Source organism: Trichechus manatus, unplaced genomic scaffold (genome assembly GCF_000243295.1).
Source record: "Trichechus manatus latirostris isolate Lorelei unplaced genomic scaffold, TriManLat1.0 scaffold00067, whole genome shotgun sequence".
Classification (NCBI taxonomy): Eukaryota; Metazoa; Chordata; class Mammalia; order Sirenia; family Trichechidae; genus Trichechus; species Trichechus manatus.
Genome location: NW_004444003.1, coordinates 13,940,888 through 13,965,281, shown reverse-complemented (window position 1 = coordinate 13,965,281; position 24,394 = coordinate 13,940,888). Strand labels below are relative to the sequence as shown.

The 24,394-nt window shown below is 39.4% G+C and overlaps 1 protein-coding gene across 2 annotated transcripts in view; it reads left to right on the top strand.

The window, feature by feature from the left end:
• The window catches only part of NET1 (neuroepithelial cell transforming 1), an 80,248-nt gene extending 70,627 nt beyond the window's left edge, over nt 1–9,621 (top strand). For both annotated transcript variants that reach the window (XM_004379720.2, XM_004379721.2), the window contains 9 exons: nt 2,590–2,697; nt 3,096–3,263; nt 3,667–3,729; nt 4,199–4,295; nt 4,434–4,510; nt 5,218–5,475; nt 5,936–6,106; nt 7,123–7,309; nt 7,687–9,621. In XM_004379720.2, coding sequence (XP_004379777.1) covers nt 2,590–2,697; nt 3,096–3,263; nt 3,667–3,729; nt 4,199–4,295; nt 4,434–4,510; nt 5,218–5,475; nt 5,936–6,106; nt 7,123–7,309; nt 7,687–8,093 — 1,536 coding nt within the window. In that variant the 3' untranslated portion in view covers nt 8,094–9,621. The remainder of the gene's footprint in view (nt 1–2,589; nt 2,698–3,095; nt 3,264–3,666; nt 3,730–4,198; nt 4,296–4,433; nt 4,511–5,217; nt 5,476–5,935; nt 6,107–7,122; nt 7,310–7,686) is intronic.
• Nucleotides 9,622–24,394: the final 14,773 nt, after the last annotated feature.

The following is a 24,394-nucleotide window of genomic DNA, read 5'->3' as shown; positions in this document are numbered from 1 at the left end:
ATTGTTTCTGCCAAATAATTTTCACACGTGCCGTTTTAGTAAAGCAGGAAAGTTGCTATTGGATCACCAAAAGCATGTGGGAAAAGTGGAAAGTCTTCTCCTTCCCTCCACCCATATTTCCTGATTTAATACCACGCTTTCTTACCAAGCAAGACACTTTGAATTAAAAAAAAAAATTAAGAGTAACATATCCTCTCTGGAGAAATGAGATATGGGTAGGTTTTTAAAAGACTGTGGAAATATTTAACCATCAAACATCAAATACTGCTTAGCATAATATCCTGCCATCCTAAAAGAAACAACATACACAGAATCCATATTAGTTTCAGAAACATGCTTTAAATATATTTACATTTAATTATCTAAATCCAAATTCTGTAGATTTAATTTTAAGTATCACATAATTTTGAGTGACCAAGAAATCTGTAGTTGTACAGTAACTGATCCTATAAAGATAAGATTTTTTTTATTATTAATTTGATTTTGTATAATAGATAATTTTTAAAAAATCCTTTCCTCCCAGCTAAACTAATTTTTCCTATCAAATTCACTGGGAGAGGCATCTCTCCAAAGACTTTTAAATTGAAACTGAATATTTTGTGATTTACTGAGAAGTCAAATATGTTATGTTTTAAACAAGGAAGAAGAGTTAACCTCTGTTTCCAAAAGAGGAACAGAACTTTCTGACAACTGCTTTGTTTCTAGTTAATGCTGGCATATCTTACTTTGTGAGGTAATTATATCTCCATTCAAACAGAAGACTCTTTGTACTGTCTTTACTAAATAGAAAGGAATGCCTTATGCTAGCCCTCCTGCACATGCATGTGTCACTTCTGTCTTGTACAGATGTATATTGTAAAGGCATTCACACATGTCCTTGGTCACCATATGTGTCAGTTTACTACATATTTTGAAGGTTTCTTTTTCAGTTCATTTGATATTTGCACATTAATGGCTTTATATTCAAGGTTTTACTTTGGCGTTAATTTTTTTTGGGTGGGTGGGGGCTGTCTAAAACTCTGCTTCATAAGGCCTTTAGAGTTCTGAGTTCACTTTGATTATCTAGAAAGTTTCCTTACTTTAGTAGTTCATATTCCTTTCTAATATATATGTATATATTTAGGAGCTTTAATAAATCTAAGCTTTGCTACTTTCGATATTTGAATCATTTGTTAAATTTCTTTCTTTCCAAAGACTTTTAACTCTTTCTACCACTTTATTCTTAAGTTATTCTAAGTAATTATTCGTACTCAATTTCCTCATCCTTCATTTAATGTCTGATATGAAACATTTGATTATCTTTTGTTTGTTTTAAAAAGTCAACATTTTATGACTAACCATATCAAAGAATTTTTAGAAAAAACATTTTCTTCTATTATTTTTAAATGGTAATTTTTATAGAATTAAAATATATATCCTTCAGAATTCTCATCAGAATTATTTTATCAAGTATGCCACAATTGTCAAGGGCACCAAATACAAACAAATAATACTATAGACATTATAAAGGACAAGCCTGTTTTATGATCTGGCATTCATAAGTTTTGAGATCCTTGAATAAGTGATGTTTTCTATACTATCATTTTTAAAGCAGTACATGTAGACTAATAACTTCGTTCTAAATTTCTATATCTTTTTTCCTTTCAAGTTAATAAATACACGAGAGAGGATCGAGTTATTTATAAATTTCAGTGTTTAAGTACTAAGAGGAAATATCCCTGAGAAAGAATGTGTAATAACTAAAACTTACTATGTGCCAAGTACTGTTTGAGCCCTTTAAACATATCTCATTTAATCTTTCACAACAGCTTTATAACAGAAGTTCAGTGATTAACCCCCCATTATACAGATGAGAAAACTGAGGCCCAAGGTACTGCCTAGCAAGTGCTACAACCAGAATTTGAGTCCAGGCAGTCTGATTCCAGAACCTGAGTGTCCTCTTAACCTCTGTATTCTGCTTTTGCTTGAACACCTCCCATGACAGGGACCTCACTGCCTGCAGAATCGACCCATTTGAATGTCAGACATCTTTATTTTAAAGTCATTCTCTAACTGAAGTGTTTGAGAATGAAATGATATGGTGTCTGGGGTTTGCTTTAAAATATTCCAGTAGAGGCAGAGATGAAACAAATTGTTATACTGAAAGCTGTTGAAACTGAATAATAGGGACATGGGATTTATTATGTTATTCTCTACTTTTGTGTGTTTGAAATTTTTTATAATAAAAAGGTTTTTTTTTTAAATTCTCTATATTAAACTAAAATGTTTCACAGGATTTTAGAATCAGATTTCTTTGTTTTAACTTTAGCTTTCCTCCTGTCTAATGATAATATTTGTTACATTCTCAAAGTGATAGTCAAATATTTGACCGATCTTTCTTATACCACTTATTTTTTAACAAATCATTGCTACTCAGAAGTGTTCTTACTATTTTAACAATGAAGAGCAACGTTCATTTTCAGAGTTCCGTGTTTCTGTATTTTATAATGTGCAAATATTGTTTTCTGAGAGGGCTTAACTTTGTCCAAACTTGTTTTAAATTGTTGAGCCTAAACACGCATTTAGTATGACCTGTTTCTGTTTTTACAGGAGCCAAGCAATAAAAGAGTCCGACCTCTAGCTCGGGTCACATCATTGGCAAATTTAATCTCTCCTGTAAGAAATGGAGCAGTCAGACGCTTTGGTCAAACAATACAGGTAAGAAAAGGTTGGGAGAGTAATGTGATAAGGGGATTTTTTAATAAAAGCCTAAACTTTGTATTTTTAATTGAGCTGTACAAACAGATTTGCATTATTATTCTTAAACATAAGTTTTCTTGATGGAATATGCTGGTAAGGTATATTATTACCAAAACAATATTTATGTAACTTGCACCTTATATCAGAGGATAGACTTGGATAATTTTTATTCCCCAAAAGTAATTTTGACTAGTAAGTATTTTAGAATGATAGATTGGAACTTGGATAAATTGTTTTTTAATGCATAGAGAAATTCTCAGAACTTTCTTTGTAATTTGACTCTCTTTGCTCTAAAAAAAAGAAAAAATGAAAAATTACTGTATCCTCCAAATCTTATTTTCTCTTTTTTTTTTAAGTCATTTACTCTTCGTAGTGACAACAGATCCCCGGCTTCTGCCCATAAATCATATAGCAGATCAGCAGTCCCAGCGCCTACCAAAAGAAGAAACAGTGTTCTGTGGTCAGAAATGTTAGACATCAGTACGAAGGAGTCTTTAACTACCAAAGAAATCAAACGTCAGGAGGTATGCAAGCATTCAATATCAAGACCGTGTTTATTGGTTTACGCTAAATAAAAAAGTTCCTGTTTTTTAAACACGTTTTGGTAGAAGAGCAGCAAACTAATAGCTATGTTAAAATTAGCTTGCATTTTTATATTTGAGCATAACACATGCTGAGCAACGCTTTGTGATTGGTAGTCATCAGATTAAACAATCTAATTGGGGTAAAATTATAAATCATCTAGCAACCTCTTATTTGAAATCCCGTACTGAATTATAGTTGTCAGACTGAGTCACTTAAAAAACGCAATGTTCACAACATCAGTTAAATAATGTAAATACCAACTGTATGTAATTTCCTTTTGTAAAGGAAGGAATGACTTATGATGTTTGCTGGATTTTTCTTTTTTTTTTTTTTTTTTTTTAGGCAATATATGAAATGTCCCGAGGTGAACAGGATTTAATTGAGGATCTGAACCTTGCAAGAAAGGTCAGTGAATAACTTTTGCTTATCATAGGCTCTGTTGTTGTTAGTTGCCATTGAGTTGATTCCAACTCATGATGACCCCATGTGTACAGAGTAGAACTGCTCCATAGGGTTTTCAGAAGCAGATCGCCAGGCCTGAGGCATCTCTGGGTGGGTTATCGTATGCTCTAATTTTTTTTTAATTACATTTCACAAATTCTGAAGGGTTGTTTTTTGTTTTTTTGCTTTTTTTTTTAAGAAGTAGAAGATATCTACTGGTGAATCCTTTTTTTTTTTTAAGATGAAGTTTAGGTTTCTTCTAATATGAGTGTTAGTAAGAGTCTGTCTGGGGCTTAACACATTCTTTCTTTTATGGTGACAAATTCCATGCTACCTTTTATATAGTTAGTCATGTTTGCATCAAAGTATAGATCTGTCATCATGTTTTATTTACTTGATCTTTTTGTATGACACATTTTTCCCTCTCTGATAGGCCTACCATGATCCCATGCTAAAGTTATCTATTATGTCAGAAGAGGAACTCACACATATATTTGGTGATTTGGATGCTTATATACCTCTGCATGAAGGTTAGATATGCTATTTAATTTTCATTAGTATCTAGTTGCAGTAACATAAGTAATTTGAAATCTAAACTTCTAATTTAATGCTGAACTGTTTTTTTAAATAAACCCATTATTTGGTATTTCTGCTTTTTTACACTTCAGATTTGCTGGCGAGAATAGGAGACGCAACCAAGCCTGATGGAACAGTGGAACAGATTGGTCATATTCTTGTGAACTGGGTATGTAGCAAGTTGTTTACTCCAGGTAGTTTTTTGCAGATATATATCATACTTGCAATTTGTGATGTGTATCAGAACAATTTGATCCATTAACTGGATTCTACAAACACACAAGTCATTAAAACTAAACATAGGTATAAGAGTTATAGTTTGTTTTAAAAGAAAAAAACTTAGTTTGTGAGTAGTACAGGTTTGTTTTACACATATATTTCTTCCTGGACAGAATGCCCACATTATATGCCATTAATTATCTGTTTCATTCTTTCAGTTGACATTTGCTAGGCATTGTTCTAAGAGCTAAGGATTTAGTGGTGGAAGATAGTCTCTGTCCTTAGTATTTATAATTTAGTGAGAGAGAAGGTCAGGTAAATAAATAGCCTCGAGGTTAACGAAAAATATGAGAGAGGAACACTCAGGTGTCCTGGGAATTAAGAAGATTAGCATCTAACTGAACTGAGATGGGGGAAGTAGAAGTCATGAGTCTTTGGTTGGATTTAGCCAAATAAGTAGATTGGAAAAAGGTGTTCTTTTGTTGGCCCAGAATATTCGCCTACTCCCATTATCATCACATGCATGAAAATTTTCAGTGCTTTCTTTAAAACTCTCAATATTAGTTATGAGTTTTATGCTTCACATTCACAGGCTTATTAATGGACCAGATCATAACAGGAACTTTTCATAATTTGTTTCCTTTTATTACCCTTCAGTTGCCAGGCTTGAATGCCTACAAAGTCTACTGTAGTAACCAGCTTGCAGCCAAAGCTCTTCTTGACCAAAAGAAGCAAGATCCAAGAGTCCAAGACTTCCTTCAGCGGTGTCTTGAGTCTCCTTTCAGCCGAAAACTAGATCTTTGGAGCTTCTTAGATATTCCTCGAAGCCGCCTAGTCAAATACCCTTTACTGATAAAAGAAATTCTTAGACACACTCCAAAAGACCACCCTGATGTTCAGCTTCTAGAGGAAGCAGTAAGTAGTCCAGTGAATGATTCTTACGGTTTTTCAAGTTTGTGTATTAGATTACTTTAGAAAAGTATAAAATGGTATTCTCAAATCTTACATACATTGAATTAGCATGATGCAGGTTTTTTGGTGGTTGCTCTAAGTACCCACTACACTAGCGCACTAAGCGATAAAGAGATGTACTTATTTTGTATTTAACACATTTTATATTTTTATTTTAATCAAGAGATTAGGTTTTAATCTGGTCTTTTTTCACTAGCTAGCTGTGTGACCTTGGGCAAATCATGCAATTTTGTTGGAGTTGTTTTTTCATCTGAATAGTGAAGGGACTGACTGAATTAACTGAGTTCTAGAGTTCCTTCAAGCTGTAAAATACTGTAATTTTAATGTAAGTTTTTGCCTCTGTAGACAAGCAGTATGAGTTAACATATTGAAGTTGCTCCATCGATTTTTTAACAATTTTTAGCTACTGATAATACAAGAAGTTCTCTCTGATATCAACTTGAAGAAAGGTGAATCAGAATGCCAGTATTACATTGACAAACTGGAGTATCTGGATGAAAAGCAGAGGGATCCTAGAATTGAAGCAAGTAAAGTATTGCTTTGCCATGGGGAACTGAAGAATAAAAATGGACATGTAAGTATATTGAATACTAATGTGAAGTAAGCTATTACTTTCTTTTTCCCATGCTATTTAATTTCTTCCACATAAATTCTGAAGCAGGTTTGTAAAATAAATTAATCACATAGTAAAAGAAGGTTACGATTTCTTTATTTTGTTATAAGCTTTGATAAAGCAAACATTTGGTTTCTGTAGTTACAGAATAAATAAGATGATTTAAATGTCTCAGTGGAGAGTCAGTAATACTTTATTTTTTAGCTTTGAAGTATAAATCAACTTCTTTGGCTAGGGATCCCTTTCTAAATAAATTATTAGTTCCATAATGCTTAATAAAAAAGAATATCCTTCAAAATTTTGTTTTGAAGAATTTACCTTCCTAGCAATGGAAGTAGTTTTTAACACTACTAAACAAATTTCTAAAGCAGATTGAGTGAAAGCAAACTGATTTTGAAATATCTTAATTACAAAAGTACCTGCTAGAACTAAAGTATAATCATGGAATGGTATTTTTGTTCATTATGAGCTTTTCAAAAGCCTGATTTATACGGCTTGGGTTTATTTGAGAGAAGTTGAAATGTGACATCTCTGATTTCCATCATGAGGTCTAATTGTTCTAAGAAGGCTTAAATTTGTGTGGGACAAAATAGAGCCATTAACATTTTTACCAATTTGCGTTTTTTAATCCCTACTTCGTTAGAAAACTGTGGCATACAATACTGGTGTTTCAAGTCATGTTACTACTGATAGTCAGGTCTTTGTGGTGTATAGTGTTTGTTTACTTAGCTGTTGTTTAGTGTTACACACCAGTTTAAAGAAAAAAGGTTTGTAGAGTCTGAGATTAGAAAAACTTTCCAAATGGAACATGCATAGCCTTGAAATCACCATCTGTATGAGGTTATTTATAAGAGAGATCTTAGTAAATAAATTGGATGAAATTAATCATAATGTCAAGTTATTTTAACAAAATATATCTCAGTCACTTAAAATCACAAAGTTCCATATTAGAAAGCTTTTGTTTCTCATTTTTCCAGAAACTTTACATTTTCCTGTTTCAAGACATCTTGGTTTTGACTCGACCTGTTACACGAAATGAGCGTCACTCTTACCAGGTTTACCGGCAGCCAATCCCAGTCCAGGAGCTGGTCTTAGAAGACCTGCAGGATGGAGACGTGAGAATGGGAGGATCCTTTCGAGGGGCTTTTAGCAATTCAGATAAAGGTAAAGATGAAAGCTTAAAACAGTTTAAAAAAACATAAGCTTAGAGCCAAAATGAATTTAATTTTAACTTTTAAGAATTCTGTGCCTAAAAAACGTAGAGAAAAATAGTATCTGACATGGAAAAAAAAAAAGGAATTCCATCTCTACGCAAGTAATTAATCATGGAATGGGTTTCAATGCCCTGCTTGTTATACTCGTTGAGCTGTCAGGTGCTTCACTCCTCTCACACCAGCAGCTCTATCTGATAAGTCGTGTGTAGGCTCAGGTTAATGTATCTGCCTAATAGACATTCACGTTAGATAAATACCAAGACCCATATTGAGACTGTATAACACTTCATCTAGAATAAACTTTTTCCCAATTTTTTATGTTTCCAGCTAAAAATATCTTTAGAGTTCGCTTCCAAGACCCCTCTCCAGGCCAGTCTCACACACTACAAGCCAATGATGTGTTCCATAAGCAACAGTGGTTCAATTGCATTCGAACCGCTATTGCCCCTTTCCAGCAGGCCGCCAGTCCAACAGAGCTTAAGGATTTGCCAGAGCTCAATGAAGAGTGTGAGGAGAACAACCTCTCTGCGTCGAATATCAAAGCCCAGAGAAGGGTTTCAACAGTTTCTAGTGTTATTCAAGTAGAAGTTGATGAACATGCTTCAGAATGTGGTTCCAGTGTGCAAACAGCAGCAGACACCAAGAGTGTAAAAGCACACCGAACACAGTCTGGGTTCCGGAAGGCAAGGGAAAAAACCCAGTTAAGTGGCAAACGGAAAGAGACTTTGGTATAAAGAAAACTGTATTAACTGATGGAGAGATTGTTTATTTATAAATGTGTACAGTTTTGTTTTTGTTTTTTTTTCTTGTAATGTAAGCATGGGAATATTATAGGGTTACTTTATACCAGTTTAATATTTTCTGTGTTTTTGGTTGTTTTTTTGTTTTGTTTGTTTTTGGTTTTTTTAATGGCAGCTAAAGATATACAAAATTACTGTTAAATTACAGATTTTTTTTTTTTTTTTTAAGATACAGTTGTTTTGGTTTATTTAGAACATGCAAGCCTGGTATCTTTAATCAAATGAAATATATATGAAATGGATTTTCTCCTAATTCTGGATTCATCATGACTTTCCAGTACCAACCAATTGTGATATCTACATTTGCCCAAAGTTAGAATTTTGCAAATACTGGAATTTTACCAGTGTTTTCTTTGCATGCAGAATTTGAAATCCTATCATTGGTACATAAAATCCACATCAAATATATATTTGCAGTATTTCAGAATTTACATTGAAGCGTAACTTCCTTGGAAAACAAACCATAAAACTTTACAGGTTTTCCATTTTATCAACTGGAAATGCTTTATATTAGTTTTTCACTGCACATTCCTCATTTTTCATTCATTTAAACTGCCGATTATTTAATTATTTTTTTATTGTAAAGTAGCTTTTAGTATCTGCTTCTATTTTTTTATTTTGATGCCTTTTCAAATTGGCACGCCTTTAAAAGTATTTTTTTTCCTTGATTTAAAATGTGTATGTATGTGTGTGTATATACATATATGTATTTTTAAATCATATTAACTTCACCAAGTGAAACCAAGCCATACTGTTTTTGAGCCAATTAAGAAAATTGCAGTTATTAAAAAGTAGCATTTTGGGGTGATGAACACACGTGGAATGTCTTAGTATGTTCTAGACTACTGAACTAAAACCACCTTAAGAACTAAGTTGAAAGTTTTAGCATGGCCTGAAAAGCAAGAGGGAAGGCAAAATGACTGGTAATAAGTTTTTTTAAGAGGGAAAAAGAGAGTAGTTTTGTCTTAAAGTAGAATGTCTGGTTGTGCCAGAATGTGAAAGATAGTAAAAGCTAAACTTGAGGGAGTGTAGTAAGTTGTAGAAGGCATGAGAGGAGGTGAACTTTATTTGCCTTGGTTTATAATACCTGCAAATAATGAGTTTGAAAAGAAACAAATGTTTTTGAAAATTTTACAAAATTAGATAAATTTTGGTGGATGTATTCATAAGATGGAAAAAAGACTGGTGAATTTTTCCTGCAAAATGTTGCATGGGTGATATACTTTCTATTAAAATAGCAGTGAGATCATAGTCTTTAAGAGGGGTTAAGTGGTGTAAACCAAATGTCCTATGTCATGACAGGTTTATAACAGTGATCTGTTCAAGTAAATGTTGACTATTATGTAAAATATTTTTGGCCAGTGGAAACGAAAATTGGAAAAGATTGTAAATAGATCACTCCAAACGATTTCTCTGTATAAATGAATTGTACAATTAAAAAACAAAAAAAGCGCACCCAGAATCACCCTAAAGATTTCTTGCCCTCTTGTTTTGGGAGCATTTGCAGGAGGAGTGTGTTGGTATGGCAAAGGAGGTATTGGCAAGCTTCACTAAAGTTTATGAAAACCATAAATATTTAAACCTTTGAAATTCAACAAGTAAGAGTCGACAAGTCTTGTGAATCTTATTAAACCTTTTAGGAATGCAGTAATCAGAAATAGCAGTTGTGTTGAAGACAGCTGTACATCTGGCTGCTTTCTGGATATGATAGTAACGATAACAGTGATGCATTCTGATTAATTCATTTAATTTCACATTTCAGTTTAGATATCTCAGGTTTCTAATTTTGGAACTTCCAAATTCAAAAGTGTAGATTACACCAATGGTTGTGATTCTACAAAGTCAGAAAGCAAGATTTCTGATCGTTTCTAAAGGTGTTATATAGAATATCGTTGTTTCTAGAATTACCTTAATCGGCTTCTGAAGTTATATAAGCAAGTGATGGTTCAAATGTTGTTAACAGAATGATGTTTTAGTCAAACGTTGTGTCTTCCTTTGGCTCCTTCAAGGAAGAAAATAAGACCCAGAAACTGAGTAGATGTATGAAATGGGCATTCTTCGGAAATACCGTCTATATTTGAGAGCGTTTAATGACCTAGCCTAATAGTCCTCAAACCTGTTAGGCATCAGAATCACCAGGGGTGCTTTAAAAAAAAAGGTAATTGCCCCCCACCCCCACCCCAACACACACACCCATTTCACTGAATCAGTATCTTGAGAGTGGGGAGGAGGACTGATCATTTGTAAAACTCTTCTTCCTGGTAATTCCCATGCAGTGAGTTGCTTGGATCAGCATCTAGTAATCACTGATCTAGCCAATCACCTGTATGTAAATGATATGTAATGAATAATGTATTATCTAGTATTTCCTAGTTTGCCTTAAACTATTCAGGATATAAGTCTTTTGAAGTAAGCCTAATTTTCTTGTGTAACTTCTTTGAAGGAGAATACTTACATATCTTGAACAAAGGGCAGGCTTTACCTGTAAAGGTCTTTTTACACTTAGTGCTCAATCTCAGGATGTGTGCACTAAAGGTGGTAAGCAAAAGTAAGTCAAATGAATTAACTAAAGCAGTTAGTGGGATGACACTGCCACCAAATTCTGTTAGGACTAGCAGTTCCTCAACTGACCCAAGAGATGTTTAGCTACCTTAAGCCAAGCCAGAATTGACTCGACAGCAGTGGGTTTTGGGTTTGGATAGTGTTTTACTATAGACAGCCATACATACATATATATACCAAACTTGGTGTCTCAGTGGTTAAGGTAGCTAACCACTATTTAATGTTTAATGCTGTTCTGAGTATGCAAATCAGCACAATACTTTTTCAAATGATACTGAGTGGCACAGTGGTTAAGAGATCGGCTGTTAACCAAAAGGTAGGCAGTTCAAATTTACCAGCTCCTCCTTGGAAACTATGGGGCAGTTTTACTCTGTCCTATAAGGTCACTGTGAGTTGGAATCGACTCGATGGCAACAGGTTTTGTTTTTTTTAATAGTGTTTCAATTAAATTAATTCTACAAACATCAGAAAATGCCTAGTTAGGCTTCCATCTGTAAATCCTGATGATTGAGATGCAGAGAGACCTAAAGTGAACATCTTATTGTTTGTCTTCATCATAAAAACTTGTGCCATCGAGGTGATTCCAACTCATAGCAACTGTATAGGACAGAGTAGAACTACCCAATAGGGTTTCCAAGGCTGTAATGTTTACGGAAGCAGACTGCCACATCTTTCTCCCATGGAGCGGCTGGCAGGTTCAAACCTCGGACCTTTCAGTTAGCAGTTGGGTGCTTTAACCACTGAGCCACAAGGACTCGCTTCATGTTCATCAAATACACCTTAATTAAAGCTCTTATCTGGCCCTAGGGATGAAACTGGTCGGTAGTAAGTATTGTCTTATGTTTAGAAATCTTAGCAATTCAAAGTAGATGATATTCTAACCTACAAACTTGGGCTTTTCATAATTGGTATTACAGAACACCTATGAAGAAATAATATTCCTTTATCTATTGAATTTAATTACCACAAGAGGAATATCCTCACAGATGATATCTCCTAGATCCAGAGGAATTTCGTTTTACTCTACACATTTGATCAATCCCCAGAACCAGATGCAAGACTGAAGACCTCATACGTGGATGGTATTCAAGTCCAACCAAACCAAACCCGTTGTCCTCAAGTGAATTCTGACTCATAGCAGCCCTACAGGACAGAGTAGAACTGCCCCATAAGGTTTCTGAGGAGCGGCTGGTGGATTTGAACTGCCGACCTTTTGTTTGGCAGCTGAGCTCTTAACCACTGCACCACCAGGGCTCCTATTGAAGTCCAGTGGTACTTAAATCTTACTGAAAGCATGAGCACTTTTGAGACTCTAATTAAAGCTATGTACCCTCTCCTCAGAAAAATGTGTGTATATATACACACACATTCACACAAATTCAAGAATATTCTCCAAACTTATCTGGGCTCCAAGTCAAGACTTGCTCAAGTGTGTCCTAACCAGGACTTTGTTTGTTGTTATTAAGTGCCATTGAGTGCTTCCAACTCATAGCAACCCTGTGTACAACAGAACGAAACACTGCCAGGTCCTGTGCCATCCTCACAATCGCTGTTATTCTTTTTTGCATTGTTACGCATTGTTGCAGCCACTGTGTCAATCCATCTCATTGAGGGTCTCTTTTTTGGTGATCCTCTACTTTACCAAGCACGATGTCCATCTCTAGGGACTGGTCCATCCTGATAACATGTCCAAGGTACAGGAGACGAAGTCTTGCCATCCTTACTTCCAAGGAGCACTCTGGCTGTACTTCTTCCAAGACAGATTCGTTCTTCTGGCAGTCCATGGTATATTCAACTCTTTACCAACACCAAAATCAAAGGCATCAATTCTTCTTCGGAGAGCAAGGATTCACTTTTTTCCTGTGGATTCTCAAAGCACTAGTATCACATCTGTTTTATAAATAATAGTTTGAAAATTATGTTCCATACTTCCAGTCAGCCTTCTAAGTCACACTTGTGACACATTTGATTGTTCTCAATGTAATTTTCTTCAGGATAATATAAAAATATCAAGTATGCTTTTTATAAAGTACTATCATTTTTGTATCACCTTATTAGCTCAAAATAATTCCCCTTTCTATGCCCTTTCTTTCCAGAAATATCCTTCCTCTCTGCATTCCCAGAAGATGGGCTACTTATGACAGTTATGATAGTGGACTTGAATAAAATCAAGTTCCCTTCCCAAGCATGAAATAACAGTTAAGTGACTGTAGATTAACAGGTTTCTTATAGTGAATGATGTGTGGAGTTAAAAGTACTTAAGACAATGAGAGCATCAATTAAGATAATAACTACAATGGATTGAAACATATCAAATATGTTTCAATCAATAGTTTCATAATGATTCTTTAAAAAACTTTTTGGTCTTCTTTGGTGTATGTCAGGGAACCAACTTATTACTCTGAATATGGTAAAGGGAAAGAATTATCCTACCCTTTCCTCTACAAACTATACCTCAGGGTAACCAGTAGCTAATGAAGGGAAGATTCTCTTTATAGCAGTAGCTAGCTAATAAATGAATAAGGAATGACAGAATATCACCACTTTGTATCCTCTAATGAATTCTTAATGTAGATGTCAATCATTAACAAAGACTGCAGAGCAAAGACAATAAGACACCATGTGCCTCCCAATGGAAGTACACACCACCACCTACTAAGTCTCGCCAAGAAATTAAACCTGAATCTGATCTGCAGGAAACTATATATAAGACACACAACATAATTTCAACGAAATACAAAATGCAAGAAAACTAAGAGAGATGAAGGGGGAGCCTATGACTTAAAAGATATATCAAACAATTGCAATTCATGGACCTTACTTGGATTCTGATTCAACAAACTTTTTAAATAAGATAAATTAATACCTAGTATTAACTAGGTTGGAAACTCTGGTGGCATAGTGGTTAAATGCTATGGCTTTTAACCATAAAGGTCGGCAGTTCGAATCCACCAGGTGCTCCTTGGAAACCGTATGGGGCAGTTCTACTCTGTCCTATAGAGTCGCTATGAGTCAGAATCGACTCAACAGCAACAGGTTTGGTTTTTGGGTTTTTTGGTTATTGAGTGGGTGGAGGAGCCCTGGTGGCGCAGTGGTTAAGCGCTGGGCTACTAACCGATTTGCAGCCTTGGAAATCCTATGGGGCAGTCCTACTCTGTCCTGTAGGGTTGCTATGAGTCATAATCAACTCGACGGCAATGGGTTTGGTTTTGGTTTTTATTGACTGAGTAACTGAAGCCAAGTAGTTATTATATTTTTAAGTATAATGATATTAGAGTCCTTTTAGAGACATACTGGAATATTTATGGATAAAATTGTATGATGTCTGGGATTTGCTTCAAAATTATGGAGGTAGAGAAATGGCAGGGGATAAAAAATGAACCAAGATTGGCCATACTTGGGAATTGCTGGAGCTGGATTAGATACATGGAAATTCACTATACTGCTCTCTTTGTATATGTTTGAAATTTTTCATTAAAAAGGAAAAGAACTTATGGAATTCCAGGTATCCAGTAAGCTTCCAGCTCCTCAACCTCTTAACCCCCTCCCATTTCAAAATAAAGGCATAATGTTTACCAAATACGGCTGCTTTTGCTATCTACCATCTCATACAGAAACTCAGATCTTTTTTTAGCGGGGTGAGGGGAAGATGGCGGCGGTTTCCCTGCCTTAGATAACAGGAGGTTTAGCCTGGGCTTTTCACACCCACTTCTAAAAGTATATCTCTGAGCTCTCTGATCTGCGGAGAGGGCCTTAAGGTTACTGAACAGTCAAGTCCCAGCCCTCAAACTAGGGAATTAGCCCTTCTAAACTAGGAAGCAGAGGCTTACCTAGAAATTCTATCTCCCGCCCTATCTTCCTCCTCTAACTCTGGGCTTCTCTTCACCCTCAGATTTGGCTAGTGCCTAGAGTCATTTGCTTTCAGTTAGACTGAACCTATGTGATAAGGTGGCCCCCTAATCCCATTACACAACTAGCCACTGAAAACTGAAGCCTAACCCTGCCTCTAGCTTGAGATTTAGACTAAATGATTGTGCTGCCAGATCCCGCCCCCTACCGCATCCTGCCATGCACAAACTTCTACTCCAGCTCCTGTCCTCCCTCAACTGTAATGTATGGAGCCGCCTCCAGGTTTCCCTCCTGAACACAAGCCACTCCTTTTCTAGGGTTCTCTGTCTTGCCTCTCCCCGCTCTACCCTAATCGAAATAGAAGCACTCTTGGTACTCTTGTAGTCCTCCAAATGCTCTGCTAAATCAGCCCTGCCCCAGGGGCAAGACCAGCTGCTCCCAGCAGTTCTGCCAAGCATGCTCCCCAGCCCAGGATTCTCCCCCAGGCTACTACCACTCAGGGATCAGCCTCATAAACCTCTGCCCCTCCTGCAGAAGACCTTGTCCATCTCCCTGGCTCCAACCATCTTGAGCCACGAGATTGCACTACTGCCCAATCATTCCAACTCACATTCTGCACCATAACTCCCCAGCTTCCTCTAAGAAATGTTGACTAAATCTATGATGCTTCCCATCCCCAGTGCCCTACACTTTCCAAAGTGAACTCTGTCGTCCTCAGATTCAATCTTGTTGTCGTCTCAGATTCAGTCTTCAAGCAGATATGCCTCTTTCTTTCTTGAAACACATTTTCCTCCATGCTTCCGTGCCAGCACCTTCTCTTGGTCCTTCTCCTACCTCCCTCATCTCATCTTTGCCGGTCCCTGTTTCTTTTCCAGACCTCTAAATGTTGGAAGTCCACAGGGCTCAGTCACCAGACCTCTTCTTTTATGTTCCATGGAAATCTTATCCATTCCTATGGCCTTAGCATCACAGACACATGACAACTCCCAAATTTATATCTCTGGTCCTGACCACACCCCTGAGCTCCAGACTCATAATCCAGTAGCCTATTAGACATGCCCATGTGAAATCTATTTCCCACTTAACATAACCCAAGAGAACTATTGCTTTTTCCATCCCAAATCCTCTCTTCTTTCAATCTTCACCATCTCAGCAAATGATACCACCATCCATCCATCCTTGATTCCTCTAATTTACTCATACCCTGTGGCCATTCTATCTATAAAGCATGCCATTTGTACCTCCACAATATATTCAGAATTCTACCACTTCCCATCATCTTCATTCTTCCAATCTTAGAATCTTAGTATTACCTGCAATAAGCTCTTGTCTGAAGCCTGCTTATCTGTCCCCCCTCCCCCAACCTCCTCTCTCATCACTCTTCAATCCATCTTCCATATAGCAACCAGAATGGTCTCGCCAAAGCAAAAATCAGACCATGGTAAGAAAATATCAATTCAATAGAAAGTTGGAGCTTTAAAAGAGATTTTTTTCTGATGCTAAACATCATACATTTTCATCATGGAAATTTTAGAAAATTCAGGTACATATAAAAAAATAATTACCCAGAGAAGAATGCACCGTTAAGAGTATACTTCCGTCAAGTCATATCTATGGAGGCCAAAACTGGAATAATACTCTACATGTTCTATAAACACCTAATTTAAATGCTTAGCAAAGTAATCTAGGCCTGTCCCTCTGAGTGTCTGAGCCACAGCCCCCTCACTCTCAGGCCACAACTGTTTAGAAATATTCTGTATCCAGAGGTTGAGGACCCCGTCAGGATTTAACCCCAGGCCTGGCCTGACCTGCCCAGAGCAGCCTGTACCTCTAACTCCTGAGGAGTCAGGATCTAAAGGTGAATGTTCACTGGGGCATGAAAGGGACAGTGGGCCCACCCTACACAATCAGGGACAAAACAACTGGGGGGTGGGGGAACAGTTTCCTAAATCGCAGTCTCAACAGCAAGGCCCCAGTCTGGGTGAGGTTGGGAGGAAGGAAGCATAAATTTGCTCTGAGCTTCTTTTAGTGCTTAGTCTCTGACATGGTCTGTGACTTGGGTCTATGACTGTAACTAGACTGTTTTCAGCTAACCTGGGGCTAGCCATCCCAGGGACAGATCCCCATTGCCTTTGCATCTCCCTGTTCTCTTCCCTGCCTCTGGTGGTCAGGGGAAGCAGGCCACTTCTACTGGAGTCAGAAGCAGGAGCCTCCTCCATCCATCATGAAACTGGCCCCAGAGCTGCCGCTCCAGGTCTCCTCCCCAGAAGGCTTGAGCAATGAGATCATGAAGGATCAGGCTGCACCTCTTTGGTTGAATGTATTCTTCTCTGCTTCTAGGACCTATTCTCTGCGGTTAAAACTACAACTGTCAGTTGGACATAACTTGAGAAGCTGGCATCAGGCCTCCCTCCACTCCCGGAAACTGCTTCAGGGCTGGAAAACGTCTGTTATCTTACATCACTTACCGTTGCCAAACATCAAACATAAAACTTGCCCATCCTCTTCCCTGGCAGACTTCTCTCCAGCCCCCAACACACTCCAGCCCTCGGGGCCCCGCCAAGTTTCTATCTTGGGTGATTTCCAGGTGTGAGCTCAGCCCTCAGCTCCCCACCCAAATGTCCAGAGAAACGTGGATTCTGTGATGAAGGGAGAGGGGGAGGGAAAGAGATATGAACAAGTGGTAAGAGACTGTGGGAGAGGGAGAAGAAGGAAAGAAAGAGGGAGTGGGAGGCATCCTAGGGACTGACTCTTCAGATGAAGGAGAACAAGTTGTAGGGTGGAACTGTAGCCTTTACTTTTTCTTCCTCTGTTTTCCATCATGTTTCAAATGCTCATGTTAAGTGCCTTTCTATGCATGGGACAGAGGGAGAGAGTTAAGCACAAAGTTTCTTCCCCAAAGGAAGACATAACCTAAGACAGACTGCAATAAAGCAGACTACAGGGCAAACCTTGAAACAGGCTCACAAACCTAATGTATAAATAAATAAACAGCATATTATTTTTGCATAGCGTCAAAGGTAAATGTGTATTTTACTGGGTGGTAGATGTAGCTGAAAACTTGAAACAGCCTTTAAACTCCCCCGTTATGGGCAGGCCTGTGAGTCACGCATGTTCTTTTCAGACCTATGCACGCTGATCCCAGTCTGTAAGTGCTTTTCCAAAACAAAGGAACATGACATTAGGCGTGTAAGTACATACTTATGCACACTCTATCTGACAGCAGCTAGGGAGGGGTCCCTAAAACCATTAAATTATGTTTGCCTGCAGAGACGGAGCATTAAACAATCCTTTCCACAGATTGAAAATATTTGTGTGGTTCTCTGCTGTTCTAATGTTACATCCAAGTCCTGGAGTGCTGAGTCTCCCAAGAACTTTCTAATGAGTTTCTTTGTTTTATTGCAGTAACAGACAAAACAAGTGCAGGTGTTAGTATCTGCCGGCTTAATAGAACTTTTTCAAAGGTTCTGGAATCAGAGCACGTTAGAGAAATGACATCCTAACTCTAGCAATGCCCAGCACCTTAGTTCCCCTTAGGAGCCACTGTTCCCCCTGCCTGGGAGGCCATTACTCTCTTCTCTCCTCCCTCTTTCTGATGACCTCCCTGTCATCCTTCAAGACTCAGCTAAGCATCACCTTTTTTAGGCAGCCTTCCCTGACTCCCCTTATAGAACCAATCATTTTCGGAGTCCCCACACACCCTGCCCATGTGCCTACCACTGCTTCTGTGACACTTAACACTTTCCAGTTTGTATGTCACCTTCTCTTGTCTATAAGCCTCTTGGTCTTTGTATCTCCAAAACCTACCACTTTCCCTGGCACAAAGCATATGCTAAAAGCTTGTTTGTTGAATGAATTATAAAGGTCAAATTATTTCATCTCTGTGTTAGTAACAGTCAATGGCACTGGGAACAAGCTGGTGAAAGACTCATAGACTTTTAGACCTGAGAGGGCCGTATAGTAGCCAGCCTCCAAGATGGTCCCCAGCCTCACCTCTTAGTATTCACACAGCTTGGCAGTGCCTTCCCACAATGTATCAGGGTTAATCTTCATGACCAGAAGAATACAGTGGAAGTGACAATGTGTAATATCCAAGGCTAGATCATAAAAGACATTGCTACATCTGCCTTGGATCACCTATTCCGGAAGAACCAGTTGCAAGGACACTCAAGCAGCCCTACAGAGAGATCCATGGAAGAGGAACTGAGGCTTCCTGCCAAAGTCAGCACAACTTGCCAGCCATGTGAGTAAGTCATGTTGGAAGTGTGGATCCTCCAGCCCCAAGTTAAGGCTTCAGATGAATGCAGCCCCAACCAACTGACTTCTTGACTGCAATGTCATGAAAGATGCTGTAGGACAAAGAACTAAGTTTAGCCTTTTGTGTCTAGCGTCTGAAAAAAGCCGGAGCAATTAAGATGCTCTTTGTCTTTCTAAAATAGCCAGGCAAGTAGGGGCCACACTGGCTCACACCTGGCAAACTAATTTCTGGAAGGGAGAGGGCTTGATGCTGTCATGCATATTCTGATTGAACTGATTGCAACAAAGCATAATGGTCCATCTTGCATATTCATTGAGACATGCATGTGGGATTCTGGAGCTTGGAGCTCTCTTTGGGGCCTCCTGGATTGGTGATAATACACATCAGTGGGAGAGAGTGGCCCATCTCTGGGGACAATGGAGGCCCTGTGCTAGAACTCCCCCAGACCTTGTCTGATGTGTCTCTTTGCTTGTCTCCTTTCTGGTTATAGTAAATGGGTAACTGTAAGTATAGGTAATAGTCTCTGTGAAGCCCTTGTGATGCAGTGGTTAAGAGCGTGGCTGCTAACCAAAAAGGTCGGCAGTTCAAATCCACCAGCTGCTCCTTGGAAACCCTGCAGGGCAGTTCTATTCTGACCTGTAGGGTTGCTATGAGTCAGAATCAACTCTTGTTTTTTGTTTTGTTTTTTTGGCTTACAGGGGGGCAATGAGCCAGCAGGGGCTAGCAGTACAGAGTTGATTTGTATAGAACCTGCTCTGTGGCTTGGTGATAGGAAAAGGCTGGCAGTCTATAAAGAAGGATAGAGTTCTTCTAGCTTGTGACCTAGCCACCAGGGGTCTAGAGAAAGAGGGAGGGGTGGCTGGTCTGAAGTGCAGAGTTGTGCAGACTCCTGAACTTATGGATGGTCCCCAGTGACCTAATCCCAGGTGGCCAGAAATGTTTTGACCTAACTCTCGGTAGTTAGGGTGAGAGAGGAAGAGCCACAGAAGTGCTTGGCAACAAGAATCTTGGAGACGTGGGAAGGTGAACCCTGGTTTCATTTTCAGGTGGGAATTAGATTCATGCTGATCCTTGCCACAAAGTTAGGGATAAAAGCAGGGTTTACTCACCTTGCCCCTTTAGCAGCTCAGTTGGTAGCATAGCAGATGCTCAGGCAGAACTACTCAGCTAATTTGCTCCCAGAGAAATTATGAGATAATAAATGTTTGTTGTTTTAAACCACTAAATTTTTGCATAGTTTTTTATGCAGCAATAGGTAACTAATACAAGTCCTAAAAGCTGGGCTATGTTGTAGCGATAGGGTAGAATCACAGGAGGCAGCTAGGCCAGCAAAAGGTTCTCAGTGTCCTAGGATTTGAATCAAACCAAAGGGAACAAATAAGTAAATTTCAGAAAGAGACAACAAGGCTGGTCTCCTGGGGCACAAAATCAAGAAGAAGGTTACATATACACTCATCACGCATTGCTGTGACCTGAGGCCTGCAGCCCTCTGTCCCTGAATCCCACATCCCAGTGGACACAAGAAAAGCTGCCCTTGAATGCCCACTCTTACTCAATCTCTGTTCATTTTACAGAGAAGCAAGTGGGCCTAGAGAAGGAACTGACTTATGTTAGGAAAAAAGAACTCAAAATGAAATCTACTTCCAACCCAGAGAACCTCTCCACAAAAATAAGAAGAGAAAGAAAAGTTTTATTATCGTATAAGCCTTGAACCAGAATGTGATGCATCACAGACAATCCACTGCTAAGGACATTGCAAAGACAAATCTTATCCTTTATATAGCTGAGTGGATACAACTCATTACATTCATGTTTAAGATAAACTTGCTAATTTTTCAGTATCTTTATGACAGGATACATAAAAGTTATGCTAATCTCTTTCTAGGAAACTGAGAGATAAGGGTGTGAGCTTTCTTGATTACATTTCAAAAGAGATGTCTCCCAGGTCCTTGAGGAAACATCCTTGATTTACAGATTTTTCAGAAAGACAAAGGTTCTACCTTTACAAGTTATCTAAAGGGAAATCTGAAAGCACAGGAGAGGAGGGGAGCCTCTTTCAACAGGCAGAATTAAAACCTCTTCTTTTTCAAGCTGGAGGGAGCCCTGGTGGTGCAGTGGTTAAGTGCTTGACTGCTACCCAAAAGGTCAGTGGTTCAAACCCACCAGCCCATCCACGGGAGAAAGATGCAGCAGTCTGCTTCCATAATGATTTACAGCCTTGGAAACCCTATGGGGCAGTTCTACTCCTTCCTATAAGGTCACTATGAGTTCAACTCCATGGCAATGGGTTTGGTTTTCTTTTTTTGGTTATTTTCAAGCTGTATTTTTCCTTATACTTATTGATGGTCATGCAGCAGGTTAGTGGCTGTAGAATCGAGAACTGAGCCCAGTTCCTCTGACTTCCAGCTCAATGTGCTTGCTGCACTGCCCCACACAGATGAGACAACAGCAGTACCTCTTCTTCCTCCCCTTCCCCACCTCTCACACGGAGAACGTCTGATCATCTCAATCCTTTATGACATAACAGTGAAAGATTTTTCAAGCACATGAACATTTTGGCTCAAAAATACAATTAATAAGAACTACCATTTCTTTGGTAACCATTATCTTCCATAAGCTTCACACCTACTATTTGCAAAGTTCTGGAAAACACTATAAAACCAGGCCTCAGCTTCTGGTCCTTTTCTTCCCACCCTTGGGTCTGCCTTTGCTGAGAGGGGCCTTACATGTGCCCCAGCCCACGTAATCACTGCCTTCGACAACAGCCTGTCCTTGGTCCTACGTGTGTGAATGGCAGCGATCCAGTCCACAGTCAGAAGCAAACGCAGCGAAGAAGCCTGCGCGGGCCCTCAAAGTGGACCTGAGGCCATCTGGGCATGGATTTCTACGAAGAATATTATCTAGAAGTGGGGATGGGGGCTCTGGCTGGCATGCCCCCTTGGTCCAGAAGACCTCAGACCCCTAGCCTTGGGAAGGAGGAGCTGAGAGAGGGCCACAATGGTCTCCAGAGTGGGGAGTTCAGAGCAGGTCCCCTATCTCCCAGATCTAAGAATGGTACTTTTCTAGGCTATTTAAATGTGACTTATTATTTAATCCTCACAGTGGATAGAATAAGGAGAATTTAAAGCACCAGTAATTCTCTCCATTTCACCAAGTGGCAGAGCCAAGACTTGCACCCAGCACAGTCTGAAGAGGACCACTAGTTCTGCATCCTGCAGCACAGACCCGATTCTGAGCATTCCTGTGAACCTAGGCTGGTAGTGCAAGGAAGGTGGCCTGGCCAGTGCACCTGGGTAGGAGAGAAGAGAAGCTGAGTTACTAAGGGTGGAATTGCTAGTGGAGTCCCAATGTGCCATCAAGTGCTGCACCCAGGCCCGAGCCCTGCATCCCAGGTTAAGTCAGACTAAAGGGTCCAGAGGCAGGGCCAGGCCAGGGGAAGGCCCAGGAGGGATACAGAAGTAGTTACCCAGGCTGCAGCATTCCTAGATCCAATCTTGATATCCATCCATTCCCTTTCAGAGTCTGGCTTAGGAGGCAGGCAGCAACCAGGCTGGCTCTGTGGGAAAACTGAAAGGATTCCCTTCAATGTAGTCATCCTCTGGTTCTGTGAGACCCCAGATCTCCAGTCTCCAGGGATAGAAGAACTCCCTTGTGATTTGGCCTGTTTGATTACTGTAGAAGTTAGAAGTAAGTACCCTGGAAGGGATAGAATAGCATCATCTCAGGCTGACCTAAGGTACTGGCCTTGCTTGGAAGGCCCAGAGATGAGTCAGTGTCTGGGGTAACAAGGTCCTGAGAGGCGAATTCATACAACTGGAGCCATACAGTTCTGCAGCGGGTTTCAGATGCTCTCCTCAGCCTGCCAGGACAGCCTTCTCTTCCTATAGCCAGGGACATGGGAGCCAGGTCACACTCAGAAGGCCCTTTAGTGGGGCCGTTGCCAAGTAGGTTCCATAAAGCCTGTGTTCTGGAGTATCCACAAAAGTCTGGTTCAAGTGTAACGAATGTGGTGGCTGGTATAAGACTATAGTCATCATGCAGTAGTCCCAATTTTATATCTTTGCATTCATAAAAATGCCTTGTTGCTCCCATTTAATAATTTTATTTTTATATATAATAAATAAAATTATAATTATATAAATATAATTAAGTTTCAGGAGCCCTGGTGGTACAGTGGTTTAAGCACTTGGCTGCTAACCAGACGGTTGGTGGTAGAACCCACCAGCCGCTCTGTGAAAGAAAAGATCTGGCATTCTGCTCCATTAAAGGTTACTGCCTTGGAAACCCTATGGGGCAGTTCTATTCTGTCCTACAGGGTCGCTATGAGTTGGAATCGACTTGATGGCAATGTGTAATTAAGTTTCAGTCTGTTACTGCATCCCAAGAAAATGGGCAGAGAGATATTTTCACTGAATTTCGGGGCTGTGGTTGAAATGGCTTGACCTAAACTCATAGGCTATTTATTCTTGAAATTTACTTTGGGAAGCTTGAGAGGGAGAAGGGGTGGGAGTAGCAGACATCTCAAAGAGACTGACAGTGGGCCCTCTACAGATGAGCGAGAGGTCCTGGGACTGTGATGGGGCCACGTGTGCCATATATGTCAAGATGCTGCAGACAGAGATAGCAAACAGGGGCTCCAAATGTTAGCTGCAAACCGGAAGTCACAGATGCTGGGAGTGGTGGCATAGATCTGGAATAGACCTGCCTCTCCCTTGGGCAGCTCTCTTTTGCATACCACAGGGTGAGAAGCTATGGGAATTTACTTACTTCACTGTGTTTAATTATTCTCCTGGGGAATGCCTGGGAGGCCACCTCTACAAGTTAATGTTAGAAATTTGAACTTATGAAATAAGTTTATACTAATGAATCAACCATTTCTCTCTGGAGAAATCTGAATATGATTTTACTTTTGAAAAAATATGTTTCTCTGTTAAAATGTTTGAAGACTGTTGGAATAGGGAGTTATATAACCAAACTAAATGTATTTACACAATCTTAAGGAACGTTCCTTTGCTAAAATAGTGTGAGAAAGGTTATGCTGTTGGGTCTGAAAATATTTCAGTCAAGACCCTCTTTTTCTGGAAAATGCCTTGATGAAGACTACTATGATGCCTCTCTGGGGTCTGCTTCTTCTGTACTTCAAGACTGACTTAATCACACACACACACACCTCCTTCACACTCCCCCATCACCGATTCAGTCCCTTTCCATCCCTTGCTCTGCCCCCCACCCCACCCCACCCACTTCCCTAAAGAGGGAGACACTGTCTTTAGAAATGTTAATCCACTCAAATAGATAGCCTTTGGCATGCAGTCCCGGGAGACTGCTTCTCCAATGGTAGATTTCCCTACCAGCATCTGCATTAGCTCACTGTCCCTCAGAGAATAGTGATCACTTCCCTCACTTGCTGGTGCTCAGAAGTCCCTCTGGGCAGCCCCCACATTTCATTCAGGACACTCAGTGTCCCAGGCTGGGTGATGTTAGCTTCATGGCCCATGTCACTCTGTAATTTTCCACAGGTTTTATCTGGTGGGCCCCAGGGGGTCCTTAAACCCAACTCCCACCC